This window comes from Ambystoma mexicanum, chromosome 4p (genome assembly GCF_040938575.1).
Source record: "Ambystoma mexicanum isolate Mex_15411 chromosome 4p, UKY_AmexF1_1, whole genome shotgun sequence".
Lineage (NCBI taxonomy): Eukaryota > Metazoa > Chordata > Amphibia > Caudata > Ambystomatidae > Ambystoma > Ambystoma mexicanum.
The window spans coordinates 411877483-411893767 of NC_090927.1; the positions used below are offsets into that span (position 1 = coordinate 411877483).

General features: G+C 50.2%; 1 protein-coding gene across 3 annotated transcripts in view; it reads left to right on the forward strand.

Annotated features, from left to right (window-relative positions):
• The window catches only part of NBAS (NBAS subunit of NRZ tethering complex), a 3456930-nt gene that overhangs the window by 906153 nt on the left and 2534492 nt on the right, over positions 1–16285 (forward strand). For all 3 annotated transcript variants that reach the window (XM_069605942.1, XM_069605943.1, XM_069605944.1), the window contains exon 18: positions 1894–2034. In XM_069605942.1, coding sequence (XP_069462043.1) covers positions 1894–2034 — 141 coding nt within the window. The remainder of the gene's footprint in view (positions 1–1893; positions 2035–16285) is intronic.

Genomic DNA, 16285 nt, shown 5'->3' on the forward strand with positions numbered 1-16285 from the left:
CACAGAGCTTCCTCTGCTCCAAAGGCTCTCCGGTGCTCGCCTGCCACCGGAGATGGCCTTACCAAGAGGGAAGTGCTTCAAACATTCGCTTATCGTTGCACAGCCTCTGGAATTCAGGTCTCTAGGGGTCAAGCTTCTCTTTCCGACGCTTCCCGCTGCACAACCTCTGCAATTCAGGCTTCTGGAGTGGAAGAGTCTCTCAGGACCGGCTACTGCTTGGCACTCGACAGTGGTCCCATCGTCTTCCTTCTCCAGTTTCTACTTCTGCTGCAATGTGGAAAGTTCACAACTCCTCCACCTATGACTACTGCTGTGCTCCTTCTCCTCTCTCTTGGCCTGCACCTGAGGTGGCCTTTTAAACCTCCCAGTTGCCCTCAGGTGTGGGTCATTTTCCTTAACAAGCTGCACTTTGCAGTTCCTCTGCAGCCCTCTTCTACGTCCCAGTACATTGGGGATTATGGGAATTGAGGTTCATAATGCACAAATAAGTTTTTCTAACTTCTATTTTACAATAAGCCATTAGAGGTTTGGGGCCTCGGGGAAAGTTATAAAAAGGGGTTTCCTGTTCCTCCTGACCTGCCCCCCACCCTCATGTGATCCTCCCACAGTACACCACCCCCAGGGTGTGTATTAGAAAGTGTCTGCTTTTCCATGGCCACATGAGAAGTGTCCCAGGCCAGGTTTTCTGGGTGAATTATCTCTGATTCATCACACTTCCTAGTCTACTCCCTGGTATTCACTTTCTGGTTCGTATTGGGGCTCTGATCATTTTGTATTCATTTGTTAGCCCCGGTTTCATTCTAATGGACATGTGTTTTTACTTTTTAACCTAGAAGACATTCTGACTTACAAAAAGATTTTAGTACATTTATTTTGTACTTTTATTCTCATTACAGTCTCAATAACAAACTCCATTTCGGCCTTACATTTCTAACATAGGGTCAAAATGCACTGCACTGGAAAAAATACTGTTCTCACATACGTAGAGCACTTTTATCTACCTACCAACATTTGATAGTGTTTTTGTTGATATTTATTGGCTTCTCTCATTTTGAGTGCTCTTTCTACTGCATTGACCCCTCTTTGAAGCAGCCCAGCTGAAAGAACAACCTTGATCCTTGTGTTCTTAGTGTATTCTCCCAAAGTATTCACCTCACTGCATCCACAAGGCCAACCAGAACGCCCTACACAAACATGCTTACAGTCCCAAAATTAAGAGAGTCAGAGCAGGAGGCGCCAGCTTCCCCTACCTTGCAGCCCTACAATGGAATGCCCTGCCACCATCCCTACGAGCAGAACATTCGCACATGGCATTCCGCAAAGCAGTGAAAACGTTGCTCTTCACTTAATCACCGCCATCTACCACATCCCTGCAAGCTTGTGACATATGCCAGCACGGTATTTATCCTGTCCATCCAGAATGTATAAATGTATAGGTTTAACCTGAACTACCATTTCCCTTGTAACCAAGTTCCTCACAAGTAACAGTGCCCCAATGCCCAAGGGCTGTTTGTGCGCTATACAAATGTTAGAATAAATAAATAAATCTACTCCTTGAGGTGATGCGTTACCTATATTCCTTTTCAATGTAGAATTTACTTTCCGGAAAAGACTAATGGCCCAAATTTGCTTCATAGGAATCACCAGTATTTATGGGGGTGAATATACCTCAAATTTGCTTCATAGGTACCAACAGTATTTATGTGGGAGAACATGTATTGGATAGAAACCTCGTAAGAGCTTGTCCTACTTTTACATAGCTATGCACTACGCTAACAAGCCACCAGTTAACTACCAAAACGCTCATGTATCAAAGTGATGTTTTGTCCAAGTGAGAATTTGCTTGTTAAACAGCAGCAATATTGATTAAACATGTTTTTTTTTATTTTACAGATTTATCCTCCCTGGAGAGGTGGACATAGATGATATCCCTTATGAAGAAGAATTGTTGTCACCTATCGAAGAGGCAGAAACTAGAAAAGAGCGAGAATCCAAGAAAAGGGTAGAATTGCTCAACTGTGTGGACTTTTCCAAGTAAGCAAAAAATGGATTTTTGCAAATGTAGTGCAGGAGACAAATGCTGTTGATTCACAGCTTTGACACGTTTTAATGCAGACACCTGTTGGCTGTGAGTTCACCAGCATCCTTTATTATCCTCATAGCATACTTTCTGTTTCGAGGCTTTTTATTGTGATTTTTCCAAAGGACATAAACGTGTATGAGAACATGTTGGAGAATAACATCAAATAAGAGATTGGAGAGAAAAAGAAAACAAATGTCTAACAATTTGCCATTCTCATCACCCTTCTCTACCCTATAAACATCAATCACTAGGCAGACCAATTACCTTTTCCTGAATAAGTCCGTATCATTAATAAAGTAGTCTGTTATGTATTACAACAATCCCATTTAGGTTATTACTCCCATCATCTTCATAACTCCAGAAAACCTAGAACTCTACCTCTGGCTGTGCAGGTGTAGTCCTTGCTATGATAATGTACATGTTGTAGGGAAGAGTTGACATATTAATATAAAGTCCATGCACTTATTGTGTATAGAGAGAATTATTTGTTTACACACTTGTATTGACCACAGATCAGTGGTAGCACCAATATGTCCTTTAGAAATCAACAAAACCCTCAATTCGTTTTAGGGTTTGGATAGTAAGGTTTAACAAGAAATGGCTAATAAACAGGGGGATATGGATGTCTGGGTTAGGTAGGGTATTGCTACTGCATCTTCATCAGAGATGGACGTACAGCTCTTTGAGCCCTTCCTTTTTATTAAATAACTTGAACTTTCTCAAGGGTGTTGGTGTATTCCTCCGGGCATCTGTGACACTCCACAACCCAAAATCGAAGGCAAGGCATAACCCTAAAAGGAAAGTACTAATCTATATGATTTTAGAAAGGATTGCGGGAACACAGGTTAAAAAATTCAGGAAACCGATAATAAAGAATTACAATTCTGAATTCCAGGTCCTTGTTAGGTAGATTTTTCCCCAGACCTCTTTTGTGGGGTGCAAAAAAATCTATTCTTTGGGTAAAACTGGATGTCTACCAAAGATAATTCAAACTCTCTCTATCGGTATAGCAAACCAGACCTGGCGTCACTCGGGACTGTAGAAGGCTGGTCGCATGTAGTCGGGTACAGTTAGGCCCAATAGAGTACACTAAAGAGGACACTACACCGGTCTGCTGAAAAATGTACACTTTATTACATAGTTGCCTATAGTCGTATGAGAAACACAAAGTAAATTAGGGTAAATATGAAAAACAGTAAACGGGACTTAGTTTAGACCTTCTACACTGCTATAGCTAAATGTACGACCAATGCCTGGGGGGCAAACCCCTATACATTATAATACTAATGGGTGGGGAGAAAATGGATCACAAGGCACCATTAATATGCATCACATAGCCATGTCCCCAATCCACAATGCCAGTGTCCCCGCAACCTCCAGTATACAGTAATACAGATAACTGTAAGGAAAGGCTTACTATCATCAATGAAGAGTGACACAAATGAGACACAGTTCAAGGATGTTAATTGAATTTTAAAGGGTTGGTTAAATGCCTATCTAAACCTAAATCGAAGGATGGGTGCAAGCTACAACCATCAAATAATAATAACACAGTCCTAGTCGAGTCTGTCAGAATAAAAGGGCAAATGCTAATAAACCTATTGCCAATCCTTGCTTCTAAATACAAAATGGTGTGGGACAGTAGTGTATGCAAAAAAGGAAAACTGTTCAAGAAACTATATGGCAGGACAGTTAAGCAGTTGGCCTCCCTTCACCTGGCTTTCAGCACGGGACAAGGCAGTCCGTTTGAGCCTCGTGCACACTCTGGCTTCCTCGGTGTGAGGACACAGTTCACTGGTTCAACTGGTCTCGCACCACTCTGGCAAAGTCTTTAAGAAACAAAAAAAGGATTCTCAAAAGAAACGTCACTTGTCAAAACACGTGCTTCCTCCGCCTTGAAACAGAAGTTCACTTTACTTGTCAAAACAAACAGTATTTCCTTCTTTCCCAGTGACTGCTGGTACTTGTAGTTCCTTTTGTTCCACGTACAGTTCAATATCTATGTATCAGATCCTTCTGTGCCAAAGTCTCTTTGCCATTCAAAGTCTCTTCCTGCAGAGGGTCTGATGCAGCACGCAAAACACGAAAGTTCCCCCCTTTTGTCAAGATTCTCTTACTCATAAATTCACCTCATCCGGGCTTGGACCATGGATCCCCCTCTTCCAGGCTCAGATCCCTTTTGACACCAGAATCCACTCCTCCCACATCCATCTCCAAAACTGTTATAGGAGTCTATCTAAGATGAGTGATCCGTGGGAGGGCACAATTCGTTAGAAGAACAAATTACTCACCCCATGTAATGTTCTTTCTGATGGATGTTTCCCCCACTGATTCCTCATTGCCTTCCTAGCCTACTCCTCTGATTGTGGGCACATTTTTGTTCACTTCTCTCTTTCAACGCCCTTGCAGGTTGTTTATTGATCAAGGCGGCTGAGCAAAAGAGGGAAAAACTAGAAACTGGTGCAACGAACACAGTACTTGCTATTTATACTGTCATCGACATAATGTCCGGACGCGGGAATAATAATCATCAACGATGCCGCACTGCGCCCCCTGCTCTCAAAGAAATTCGGAGACTGCAAAGCAGGATATGAATATATCTAAGATGAGAAATCTGTGGGAGGATCATCCATCAAAGAGAACATTATCAACGGTGAGTAATTTTTCTACTCAGTCAACAACCCCATCTCACACAAGGAAAGCAAACCTTATCTCTTCCACTCCCATTTGTAGTACAAATAGCTGTTAAAGTTTTAGGCAGCGCCTTCCTGGGCCCAGGAGAGCCCCCGTTAGGAATGCACGCACCTTGTGCATATGATAATGCTCGAAAGCCCCTCCCTATATCTGGTAGGACAGCCCTTAAAATGATATAAATGCAAAGCTTTCAAAGTACCTTGAGCAGAGGCCATTACCTAGCAATCAGCCAGAGAAAAATCGAGACTGCAGTGTTTTGTATTACCAATCCTATCCTCCCCCCACCCAAATGCACTTGTTTCACTCTTGGCTTGCGTGTCCTCACATTCATACAAGCTCTCCTTCTTTAGCCCAAGGCATGGTGCACCCAACTTCATCAGGCATGTGGCTACATCTACTGTTATGGTCCTCATTTCATTGTGAAGAACACCCTGCAGAGTTGCACCATCATTCTGAAACAAACTGAAGTTATGGAGATTCCTCAATGCCTGGTGTGAGCAGGGAGTCATTTTAATTTGGTGTGTACTGTGTGGAAGGGGTAGGAGGTTTGTGGGAGACATTTGGGTAGAGCTCTGGGAGAAACACCCAGGAATTTTGGCACGGCCCTCTTATAGAATTCACAGCTGGCCACTGAGCACAGTACCATTGTAAGTAAGAGTGAGGTTTCGGGTGACTCTCAGCCTGCCAACCAACATTCTAGGCAATGCGAAATGGGTGCGTGGGGTTCTCATGTTCCAAGTAGACCTTTCTCCTGACCAAATGCTCTTGCCTCCCCCAATGCTTACCATGTAGAGTATCGTAATGAGTGGAGTCTCCAGGCTGCCACCTTCCCTCATGTGCCAGCTCCCAGATCCTTTTTCACACGGGATACAACTATGAGAGAGAGAGTGTGAGACTGAATGTAAGAAAGTGACATTTAACTTTTCTGCTTGAGGCTAGTGATATGAGTGCTGAGAGGGCACCATGATGTTTTCCTTGTAAGGCATGCTCTCCTCTCCAACCCCCCCCCCCCCCCCCCCCCCATGCCCCAGTGGCGACAAGGAATGAAGAGACAAACCAAGTGGTGCCGTAATGGTTGCTATAGACTTTTTAAAAAAAATAAAACAACACCTATCTATCCCTAACTCTAAAGGGATTTCCCTACCTAAACTAAAGAAACACGGGCGCTCGTCACAAAGTCCATGTGAGTCAAAACAAACACCATCCAGGTCACAAAGGCACCTACTCTATCACTGTCACTACAAAAAAATGCAATAAAGCCCAGCTACTGTTAATAATCCAGGAGAATGACTCCCTTCCTGTCCAAACGCCCCTCACGTGTTTTAAAGAAAAGTTCCAGGTTCTCCGTGACCTAACAGAAAATAAATCATCACATATAGTTCTTGTGGTGCGAGGAGAATTTCTCCCTTCTCCTAGCTGGTTCCCCGATGTCTTTATCCTTTCTTAGTAGGGTTTTGTAGTTTCCTTAGGGAGGTTTTCACCGTCTTTCGTACTAATTTTGGTCCGCCCCTATTGGGACAGTGGATCTGTTCCTGGCGTTCTTCTCATCTTTCCAGCACCACACATATGTGGAACTGGCCTGGGAACTGTCTCACAAATGGTTTACAGGTTTCGCTACTTGGTTATAGTTTACAGTCTCGTAACTTCCCGGCCCACTCCTGGACTTGTTTGTGTTCCTGTTACATTCTCTCGGGGAACTTGTTACTGGATTTGCCATGGGTCTCGTGTCCACACTTCTAATTTCAACTTCGGTCTTTAGTAGTTCTCTGAATCCTGCCTCTCTCCGCATTACGTTATTGTGGACTGCCTCGGTGTAACTGTCGGACCACTTGGTCCCGCCCTGATAGGATACGCCTGCTCCACGGTCTCTTTCTCTTTCCCGAGAATCACAGACGCGGCTTTGCTGTAGGCTATGGTAGGTGGTCTCAGCACCGTTGTTGGACTGCATGACCCACCCACTAGAGGTCGTACCAGCACCTCTCAGTCTCTGTAAGTCTATCACGCCGGTTTCCAGCTGACTCGCAAGACACTTCTCGGGCGTCCGGCTGTTTCTCTTCTCATCCTCGGAGGAGAGCCTTGCTGCCATCTCCCAAAGCCCTGCATCAGCTCTCCAGGCTTCCATGTCGCCTCCCCGGTCGCCTGGTTCTCCCTCTGGTCGTATCCCAGCTTCTCCAGCATGGGGTCTGGCATGGATTCACATGCTCATGAATATTCCCCGTCGTCAGGCTGGGAATCTTCGGTAAAGAAAAAATCAGTTGCAGTTTCGTTTCTGAACTGTCGTTCTACTAATAACCAATCACTGGTCTCTGGGACATACTGCCCCCAGCCAATGACTGCCTTCTACCTAAGCCCCTCCTCTGGCAGCCATCTTCAGATTTTTACCACACGTTCAAGTGTTGGAAGTCCTCGTGCTTAGCTCTTGAGTTTTTACTGCGTGTTGCGTTTTTTCAAAGAGTTTATCCTTTATTTTTCAGTCAATTCGAGCCTCAAGCTCCACCGTTTCTTCTTCCGATCAACGGGGGCCCATTTCGGAAATTTCTACACCCCTCAAGGGCAATTTTCGATGAAGTTAACTTCTTTGAGGCTTCCGGAAGACCTTTGAGGCCTACCCCGCGTGGACATGGCCCAGGACAAACGAGGCTCGACGCCCGCTGGATCCAAGCTGTTTAGGATCTGGCCAGGATGTGGACTGCAGAACTTCTTCAAGGAGGATGAGCACTCCCGGTGTCCATACTGCCTTCACGCCGACAAGTCGCACGTGGAGGACGACTGTGCGTTCTGCAAGAACATGTCCATCCGGACCATGAAGGATTGTCGTAAACGACTTGCTGACTGGCTGGAGGCGAAGAGCCCGGCAGCAGGTGAGAAGAAGAAGTCTGAGAGGTCTTGTAAGACCTGTGAGGGCACTCCGGCGACAGGGGCCCAACAGAAGGCAAAGCAGCGTGAGTCTGCGGGCAACGGGAACCCCGTTGGTTCGGGCTCCTCGGCTGCAAGGCAGGGCGTGATGTCACAGACGCCGTCAACCACGAGCCAACGCTCCAGCTCAGTGAAAAGGAAGTCAGACAACCCGGGTAAGCTTCGGGAGAAGCCCCGGCACCCTACAGAGAAAGCTAAGGGAGAACGAGGCGGTGACCCTCCCCCCACGGTGAAGGCCTCAGACGCGCCCAAGGTCGTGAAGGCCCTGATTCACCCGGCTAAGGCCTCGATTGAGGGAGTCGTGGCAGCCCTGGCGAAGCCTACGGAGGCAACCCCAGTGGAGACGACTTCCAGGCCTAGAGTTTCCCTGCCCCGGAGGGAACTGTCTTTCCAGCCTATCGAAAGGACCCCTGTGAAACCCTGGGATGTGAAAGAGGGGGAGCGGGCAGGTAGCCCTGACAGACTCCGATACCTCTTCCGAGGACGAGCTGGCTATCGTCAATGCAACACTTAACAAGAAGTTAGAGGAGAAGGTCAGCGGGAAGGATCCCGACGAGGCGGACGTGGAGAGCGAAGGAGCCGACGAAGAACGGCAGGCCGAGGAGGAACCGGACACCACGCCACTGCCAATGCTCCTGATGCAACTGCCTACTGTTAAGATGGATTTTTGAACTCAGACCTGGAGGGGCAGAGGTTCAGAAGGCCAGCCTAGTTTCTTGGAACAGGGTAACCTCTGGACAAGCCAGACCAATCAGGGTAGCGATGGCGGCGGTCAAGACTAACTCTCAAGAGGGGTGAGGGTGACGGAAAGACCTCAATGAGCACACAAAGCAAGGACACTTACAAATTACTTCAGACAGGTATTATATTGAAAATATAGACACATTTATTACAAGGCCTTTGCAACATCGACCATAGCAAAGAATCACAATAATACTAAAGTAAACCAACACATCACAATCAATACAATATATATACAAGACCGAGGGGTCTAAGGAGTTAGGAGCACGTAATATGTAAACCACCTAGATGGGGAGGAAAACAGGCAGTGCAAGTAATCATTAGACCCAGTTCGACATCTGAAATACACCTAACTAGGAGGAAGTCCGAGCCCTACGAAGAGAGGAGCCTTATGCTCAAAAGTACCTGCACGCGCTGGTGCCAATGGACAAAAGAGGGCCTCTTCGAGGATATCAGGCAGTTCAGGAAGGTGATTGAAGCGATGCAGAACAAGTCCCCACTACTCAAGCAAGGCCTCCACTTGTGGGCAGAGGCAGGGTGAGAGTGCGGGATAGAGTCGCTATTTTGCAACAGCGGTAGAAAAGAGGCGGGCTCCTGTGCGAGGGGCCACCGGTTGGGGTATGGACTACTCACCGGTCCCCGACGCAGGCAGACCCAGACTTCTCCAGTTCAGTTTACATTGCTGGCAGGTTCAGCTGCGATGATCAGGATGTCTCGACACTGTGTTGATTCTGCATAGCAGGATGCACGGTAGAGGGTGTCCCAAATGCAGCGGACGTGCACAGGTTGTTACCACAGCAGGGCAACACGGCAACTGTGTTTACTCTGGTCCGAGCGCACTCGTCTCACTTCAGACCTGGGAATGCCAAGTGTACGAAATTCGGTGTGAGGGTGCCGTGGATGCTGAGCAAGCAGTAAACCAAGTTTCGAAGGCTTCCCCGAAACGGCGGCGGTGACCGAGCAAAGCGTCCTGCGTAAGCTGGTCAGCCCACTGGTTGGCCCAGGGACACTTCTGAAGAGGCTTACTTGCAGGGTTTGATGAAGGTGCCGGGAATAGTTGATCCCACTATTCCAATGGGTGGAAGCGCCTTTGCAGACCTTCTAGGACAATCAGATGCAGAGGGGTCTCGCAGGACGACAGCAGTTCAGGGTGCCAAACCTTCAGCGGGTCATCAGCGGTTCCTCGACTCTGCTTCTTGTTGCAGGATACTTGGCTCCTTATCCCTTGTTCAGTGTGAACTCAGGAGATCGACATGGTAGTGGTGTTTCCAGCCTCCTCTTATCCAAAGTTCCCTTCGCGCCAAAACTGAGAGGACCCAATGGGAGATCTGCTCACAAACACTCACACCATATGTGGACCTATCACGGACCACAGTGGTCCCAGGCATTCAGGACACTCCAGACTCTCTGGCACCCAGGATGTGTATTGGGACCAGACATCCCAGCCCACATCCTGGAGGCACACACAAGGCATGCAGAAGCCCGCGAAAGCTTTGGGGTTTTGCGGGAAAGTGCATGACCAAATAAGGACTGCCCCCGGTCAGCTCGACCTGGGGGAAGGTGAAGGGGCAAGACGGTCAGCGGACAGGACAAAGAACCTCGTGACATGGCCATTTTGGAGCCAGGCCACACATTTGTGCCAAACGCGGTAAGCGCGGATAACATGGCGAGAAAGTTTTCAAAACACAAGAGAAATGATAGCTGCCACCAGTACCATCTGTGACACACTTGCACAGCTCATAATAAGTCCAGTGAGAGTTTCTAGGGCCTTTGGAATGACTAGAGACCCAAGAGTGCGGTAATGTAAGTTACGGTGCACTCTTGTTTCATGTTGCACAAAAGCTGCAACATGAGGAAAGGACTAAGGGAAACAAAGTCTCCCAGTACTGACTGTCTTAAGGGCATGTCAGTTTCCCCATAAGAATTGAGCGAAAGCCCAGAGGAGTGCGGCGGAAGGCTGCGCTTCTCTTGCAAAGTCTAGATCAAGGTGTAAAACAACAGCAAAAAGTTTGGGGGTTGTCACAAGGAGGGAAAATTACCTACAATATGAAATCTTTCCTAACACTACGGACAGGCAGGATGACATTTTGCTGGCACTGCAAACCCTGTACACCGAGATAAGGACAAGGCTGCCCTTACTGCCGGTGGACGATCCATCAGAGCCTGGACCGTCAGGGAGTCCTGCACCCAAGCGGAGGAGAGTCCACCCTCCTCCACCTTTCCAGCCTTCACCTCCATCCCCCCCACCGAGGGATGAGACGGAGACGGCGACGACGGACGATGGCGGTGACGATGAAACGGATCTCCCATCAACCCCTGCCCGGGCTTCCCCGCCCGACGAAATTGGCTCCTTTCACGCCATGATCGCCAGGGCATCAGAGCTTTTCCAGCTATGCCCCGAGGAGCAGAAGGAGGGGTTCCTCTACCAGCGACGGGAGGCCAAGTGGAAGACCGTCCTTTCAGTACCTTTACTGGACGACATCTGGGATGAAGCACTGTCCCTTCTGAAGAATGCCTCCACGGCCCCTGCGAAGAGTGACCGGTACGAGAAGAAGTACCGGGTCCCAGACTCTGCTCCTATGTGCCTCAGGGCGCAGCCATCCCCTGATTCTGTGGCCTCTGCGGCGGCCAAGAAGAAATCGGCTGGGCCGACGGCATCAACTTCCACGTCGCACGACAAAGGGAAGAAACTGGACGCCATGGTACAACAGGGTCACCTCGTCAGCAGCGACGATCATAAAGGCGGTCACCGCCCGCACGATCGTGGCCCGCTACGACAGGGAGCTTTGGTTTAAGATCGCTCCCCTCCTGGACTTCCTCCCAGATGACAAGAGGGCGGAAGCCCTGGAAATCATGCAGGAAGGCGAGGTGGCTTCGGACCACACCATCACGGTGGCCACAGACATCGCTGACGCTGGTTTTCACCAGATGGGCAACAGCGTTTGCCTCCGCTGGCGTGGTTGGCTCAGGGTCACCGACTTCCATCAGGACGTGCAGACCAGGACATGCCCTTCGACCAGAACAACCTGTTCGGCAAGGCAGTGGACGAGTCACTGCATGCCATCAAGGCGGACACCGAGATGGCCTGCGCCTTGGGTTCTCTTCATCAGCGGCGGCCATCCTTTCGGACTGCTGTAGGCAAGTCGCAATGTGCATCCAAAGTATTCAGCGGCAGCTCCTCGTCGTACCGACAAGCGGCCTGCTCCTCGTCTCAAGAAGCCTACAGAGGCCGCAACTAGGCCGGTGGACGCCGTCGTCGTCGCCAAGGAGCCCAAGGGGGCAAAGCCTCGGCGAAGCAAGACTGAACCAGCCGTGATGTTGGGCCCCCACCCAACCTCCCGGTGGGGGCCGGCTGGCAAACTTCGTCAGCGTGTGGAAGTCCATCTCCACTGACCGTTGGGTGCTGGATGCCCTGGCCCATGGGCACACTCTGGAGTTCCAAAAAAGGTGCCCTCAGTTTCCACCAGTGGCCAGGAAGGAAAACCACATTCCACAGCTGCTTCTGGAGGTACGAGCAATGCTGAAAAAGGGCGTGATGGAACTCATCCCAAAGAGACTCCGGGGCTCCGGAGTATACTTGCGGTACTTCCTTGTCCGAAAGAAGACCGGCGGCTGGCGGCCCATTCTAGACCTCCGCCGCCTCAACAAATTCAAAAAAAGCCCAGAAGTTCCGGATGGTCACCCTTCAGCATGTGCTGGGACAACTGGAGGAAGGCGATTTCCTGTTGTCGCTGGACTTGGAGGATGCCTACTTCCACATCCCCATACACAAAGGACATCAAAGGTTTCTGCGCTTCGTGGTCCAGGGGTGGCACTACCAGTTCAAGGCACTGCCCTTCGGTTTGAAATCGGCGTCATAGGGGCTTCACTTAGTACCTGGCACCTGTGGCGGCGCGGCTGCTCCTGCAGGGGATCCACGTCTACCCCTACCTGGACGATTGGCTCATCCGAGCGACCGCACAGTGAGGACCATCCGCCTGCTCACGGAACTGGGGTTCTCAATAAACTTTGCGACGTCCTGCTTGGTGCCATCGCAGGACGCCCTGTTCCTGGGAGCAAGACTCAGTGGCGCGGCTGGCGTCACCGTCGGAGGAGAGGATCAAGGCCATCCTGGGCAAGGTACAACGGCTGTTGACCACAGAGGTTGCCAGGGTGAGGTCCATGAAGTCTCTGCTTGGCTTGATGTCGTCATGCATCTACCTCGTGTGGCTGTGCAGGTTGCGGATGCAGCCTCTGCAGGAATTTCTCGACGGCTTTTGGGTACAAGTGACGGGAGACCTCGAAGACAGGATCTCCCTCAACAAGACCTTCCGTCAGGTGATCCGGTGGTGGGGCGTGGCGGGCATGGACTTCCAGACCCCCGGAGGAGAGGTCTCTTCACATCAACGTCCTGGAACTCTGGGCTGTGTTCTGGGCCCTCAGGTCCTTCCTCCCGTCCCTCAAGGGCAAAGTGGTACGGGTCTTCACCGACAACACCACCACGATGTTCTACATCCGGAAGCAGGAGGGCACCAGATCCCCAGCTCTATCCAAGGCAGCGCAGGACTTGTGGCACTGGGCCGTCGCCCAGGAGGATGTTCCTGGTATCCTTCCACCTGGCAGGAGTAAAGAACACAGTTGCCGACTTGCTCAGCAGGGAGTTGCACGCGTGCCACGAGTGGGAGCTCCGGCAGGACCAAGTGGATCACCTATCCCCAGATAGACCTGTTCGCGACGGCGACGAACACCAAGTGCCGGAGGTTCGCCAGCAGGTTTCCCCAGCTGGGTAGCATGGGCGATGCATTCTCCTTCCCCTGGGACGGCCTGTTCCTCTATGCGTTCCTACCATTGCCGTTGCTTCTGCAACTCATCAGACAACTCCGGATGGTCCCGGTGCAAGATGATCCTCGTCGCACCAGCGTGGCCGAGGCAGATGTGGTGCCCGGACCTTCTGGACATGTCGGCGTCCCCCTCAGTCAAACTACCGGCGGACGCAGATCTTCTCGCCAGGGAAGGAGCCGCAATCCTGCACCACGACCCAGGATCACTGAACCTACAGGCCTGGCTCTTGCAGCATTAGAGTTTGGAAACTACGATATCCTGGCAGACTGCAAGGAGGTACTTGCCAAGGCCAGGGCGTCCTCAACTCTTAAGTGCTATAGACACAAATGGAAGAGGTTCTCTGTCTGGTGCCGTGCAGAGATGATCAACCCTCTACAGATAAGGGCCCTCAAGTGCTGCCGTACTTGCTGTCGCTGGCCAAGGTGGGGCTGGCGCATGCATCCATCAAAATTAATCTGGCGGTCATTCCCCGCTAAACCAGAACTGTGGTGGTTCTCGCTGTGGTCGCACCGCCTGGTAAAGGAGTTCATGAAAGGATTGTTCCGCTGGTGAAGTCTCCGGCCCGGCGTGGCTGCTCAACGTGGTGCTGACCAGGCTCATGGGCCTCCATTCGAGCCTCTGCATTCGGCGATACTGAAGTTTCTATTGTGGAAGACAGCGTTTCTTGTGGCCATCACCTCCGCACGACGAGTGGGAGAGATCCGGGCCCCCTCCTGTAAACCTCCATATCTGACATTCCACAAGACGAGGGTAGTGCTGAGGACGCACCCCTCCTTCATGCCCAAGGTGCCGTCGGACTTCCATCTCAACTAGCCCTTGGTGTTACCGGTTTTGTTCCCGTCGCCTTCGTTGCCGGCTGAGAGGACTTTGCACTCGCTGGATGTGGTTAGAGCACTGAAGTTCTACGTGGACCGCACAAAGAGTTTTCGGAAGACCCAGCTGTTTGTGAACTTTGGCGCTGTGAACCAGGTTGTCAAACTGAGCGTTGCCCGGCCGTCCGAGGCCCCATTCGACCAGAGCGATCGCTGCTACTACGGCGTTCCTGTCTGGTGTGCCCCTGCTGGACATCTGCAGGGCTGCTACGTGGAGGTCGACACACACCTTCATGAGATTCTACTATGTCGACTGGGACTCCAGTGTGGAGTACAGAGTCGGCTAGGCAGTGCTGCGCAACCTGTTCGCTTGACGGTGAGCCTGGTGAGAAGGTAAGAGATGCTTAATGTTGAGTTGTTGAAATGCTTAATGTCGAGCCTTGCCACCTCCCGTGGTTGTGCATGTGTGTACTGCTATGTTTTCTTGTATTCATGAGCATGTGAATCCATGCCAGACCCCGTGCTGGAGAGGGAACAAGTTACTTACCTGTAACTGTTGTTCTCCAGCATGGATCTGGCATGGATTCACATGCGAACCCTCCCTCCAACCCGTCTGCGGCTCTTCTCTTGGTCCTTCTGCCACTTTACGTGCTACCAAATCTGAAGATGACTGCCAGAGGAGGGGCTTAGGTAGAGGGCAGTCATTGGCTGGGGGCAGTATGACCCAGAGACTAGTGATTGGTTATTAGTAGAAAGACAGTTCAGAAACAAAACTGAAACAGGTTTTTTCTTTACCAAGGATTCCCAGCCTGACGACAGGGAATATTCATGAGCATGTGAATCCATGCCAGACCCATGCTGGAGAACAACAGTTACAGGTAAGTAACTTGTTCCTTATGCAGGACTGGTTGGTGTCACTAGACCTTCAGGATGCCTACTTCCTCATTCCGATTAATCAGAGACACAGGAAGTACTTGAGGTTAATGATCGGTCAACTGCATTACCAATTCAAGGTCCTGCCATTAGGTCTAACCTCAGCGCCAAGGGTTTTCACCATGTTGTTTGTGGTGGTGGGGGCTTGCCTCAGGGTGGAGGGCATCCATGTCTTTCCCTACCTGAACGACTGGCTCATCTAATTTCGTTCACTGAGTCTAGAGTTGCAGCATCGTCTCTGCACTTGCACCCTTTTGCACAATCTGGGCACTTCCTTGAACTACAAAAAGTCTCAAGTTTTGCCGTCCCAGTCTCTCTGATTCATCTGAGCAGTCTTGGACACTCATCAAGGCAAGGCATTACCATCAGAGGACAGAGTGACAAACATCTATTGGATGGTACATGTCCTTCAGTTTCCAGGAGCGAGTCCCATCCTCGGCCTTCATGTGCCTACTAGGTCTCATGACTTGCTGCATCTGTGTGATGGCAAAGGCGAGGCTGCACATGAGGTTGCTTCAGTGACTTCTTCATTGTCAATGGGCGCAGATTCAGGGCCACATGTCGGACCTTTTACAGGTCTCCGACCAGGTGACTCAGGATCTAGCGTGGTGGGCCGTGCAAGGCAAGTTGTGGTCATGGATGCATCTCTTGACTAATTGGGGCGCTCACCTGTCGGATCTGACAGTGTGTGGACTTTGGTCTCCCACAGAATCTCGGAAACACATCTACTGCGGCCCAGAGCTACAGTCTCATTGCTTCTCTGCACAGATACAAGGACCAAACACCACCTTGCTTGTTAATGTAGTGCATGGCCACTGTTATGTCTGTCAGGAACCCCACAGGCTCACAGTTCACAGGACAACACACTGGCCATGCACTACCTTAAAAAGCTCTGTAGTGTTTGGTATTTGCCTCTGTGCAGAGAAGCAATGGGACTGTGGTTCTGGGCTCTGGAGAACAGCATCCCTCTGATGGCAGCTCATCTGGCCGAAAGAGAGAGTGTCGCAGCAAATGCCTTGAGCAGACAACTGCCGGCCTTCTTTGAGTGGGAGCTCTGTTTGGAAGTTCTGAAGTAAATCTTATCCTGTTGAGGGACTCCTCAAGTGGACCTCTTTGCTTCCAGTGTCAACAGGAAGTGTGAGTGGTTTTGCTACAGAGTACTTCTTCGTCCGGGAGCTCTGGGGGAGGCTCTCATGGTCGGATAGACGTTCCTGCCAATCCCTGTGCTTCTGCTTGTTCTAAGGAGATTGCACCTGTTCGGAATCACACTGATTCTGATCGCTCT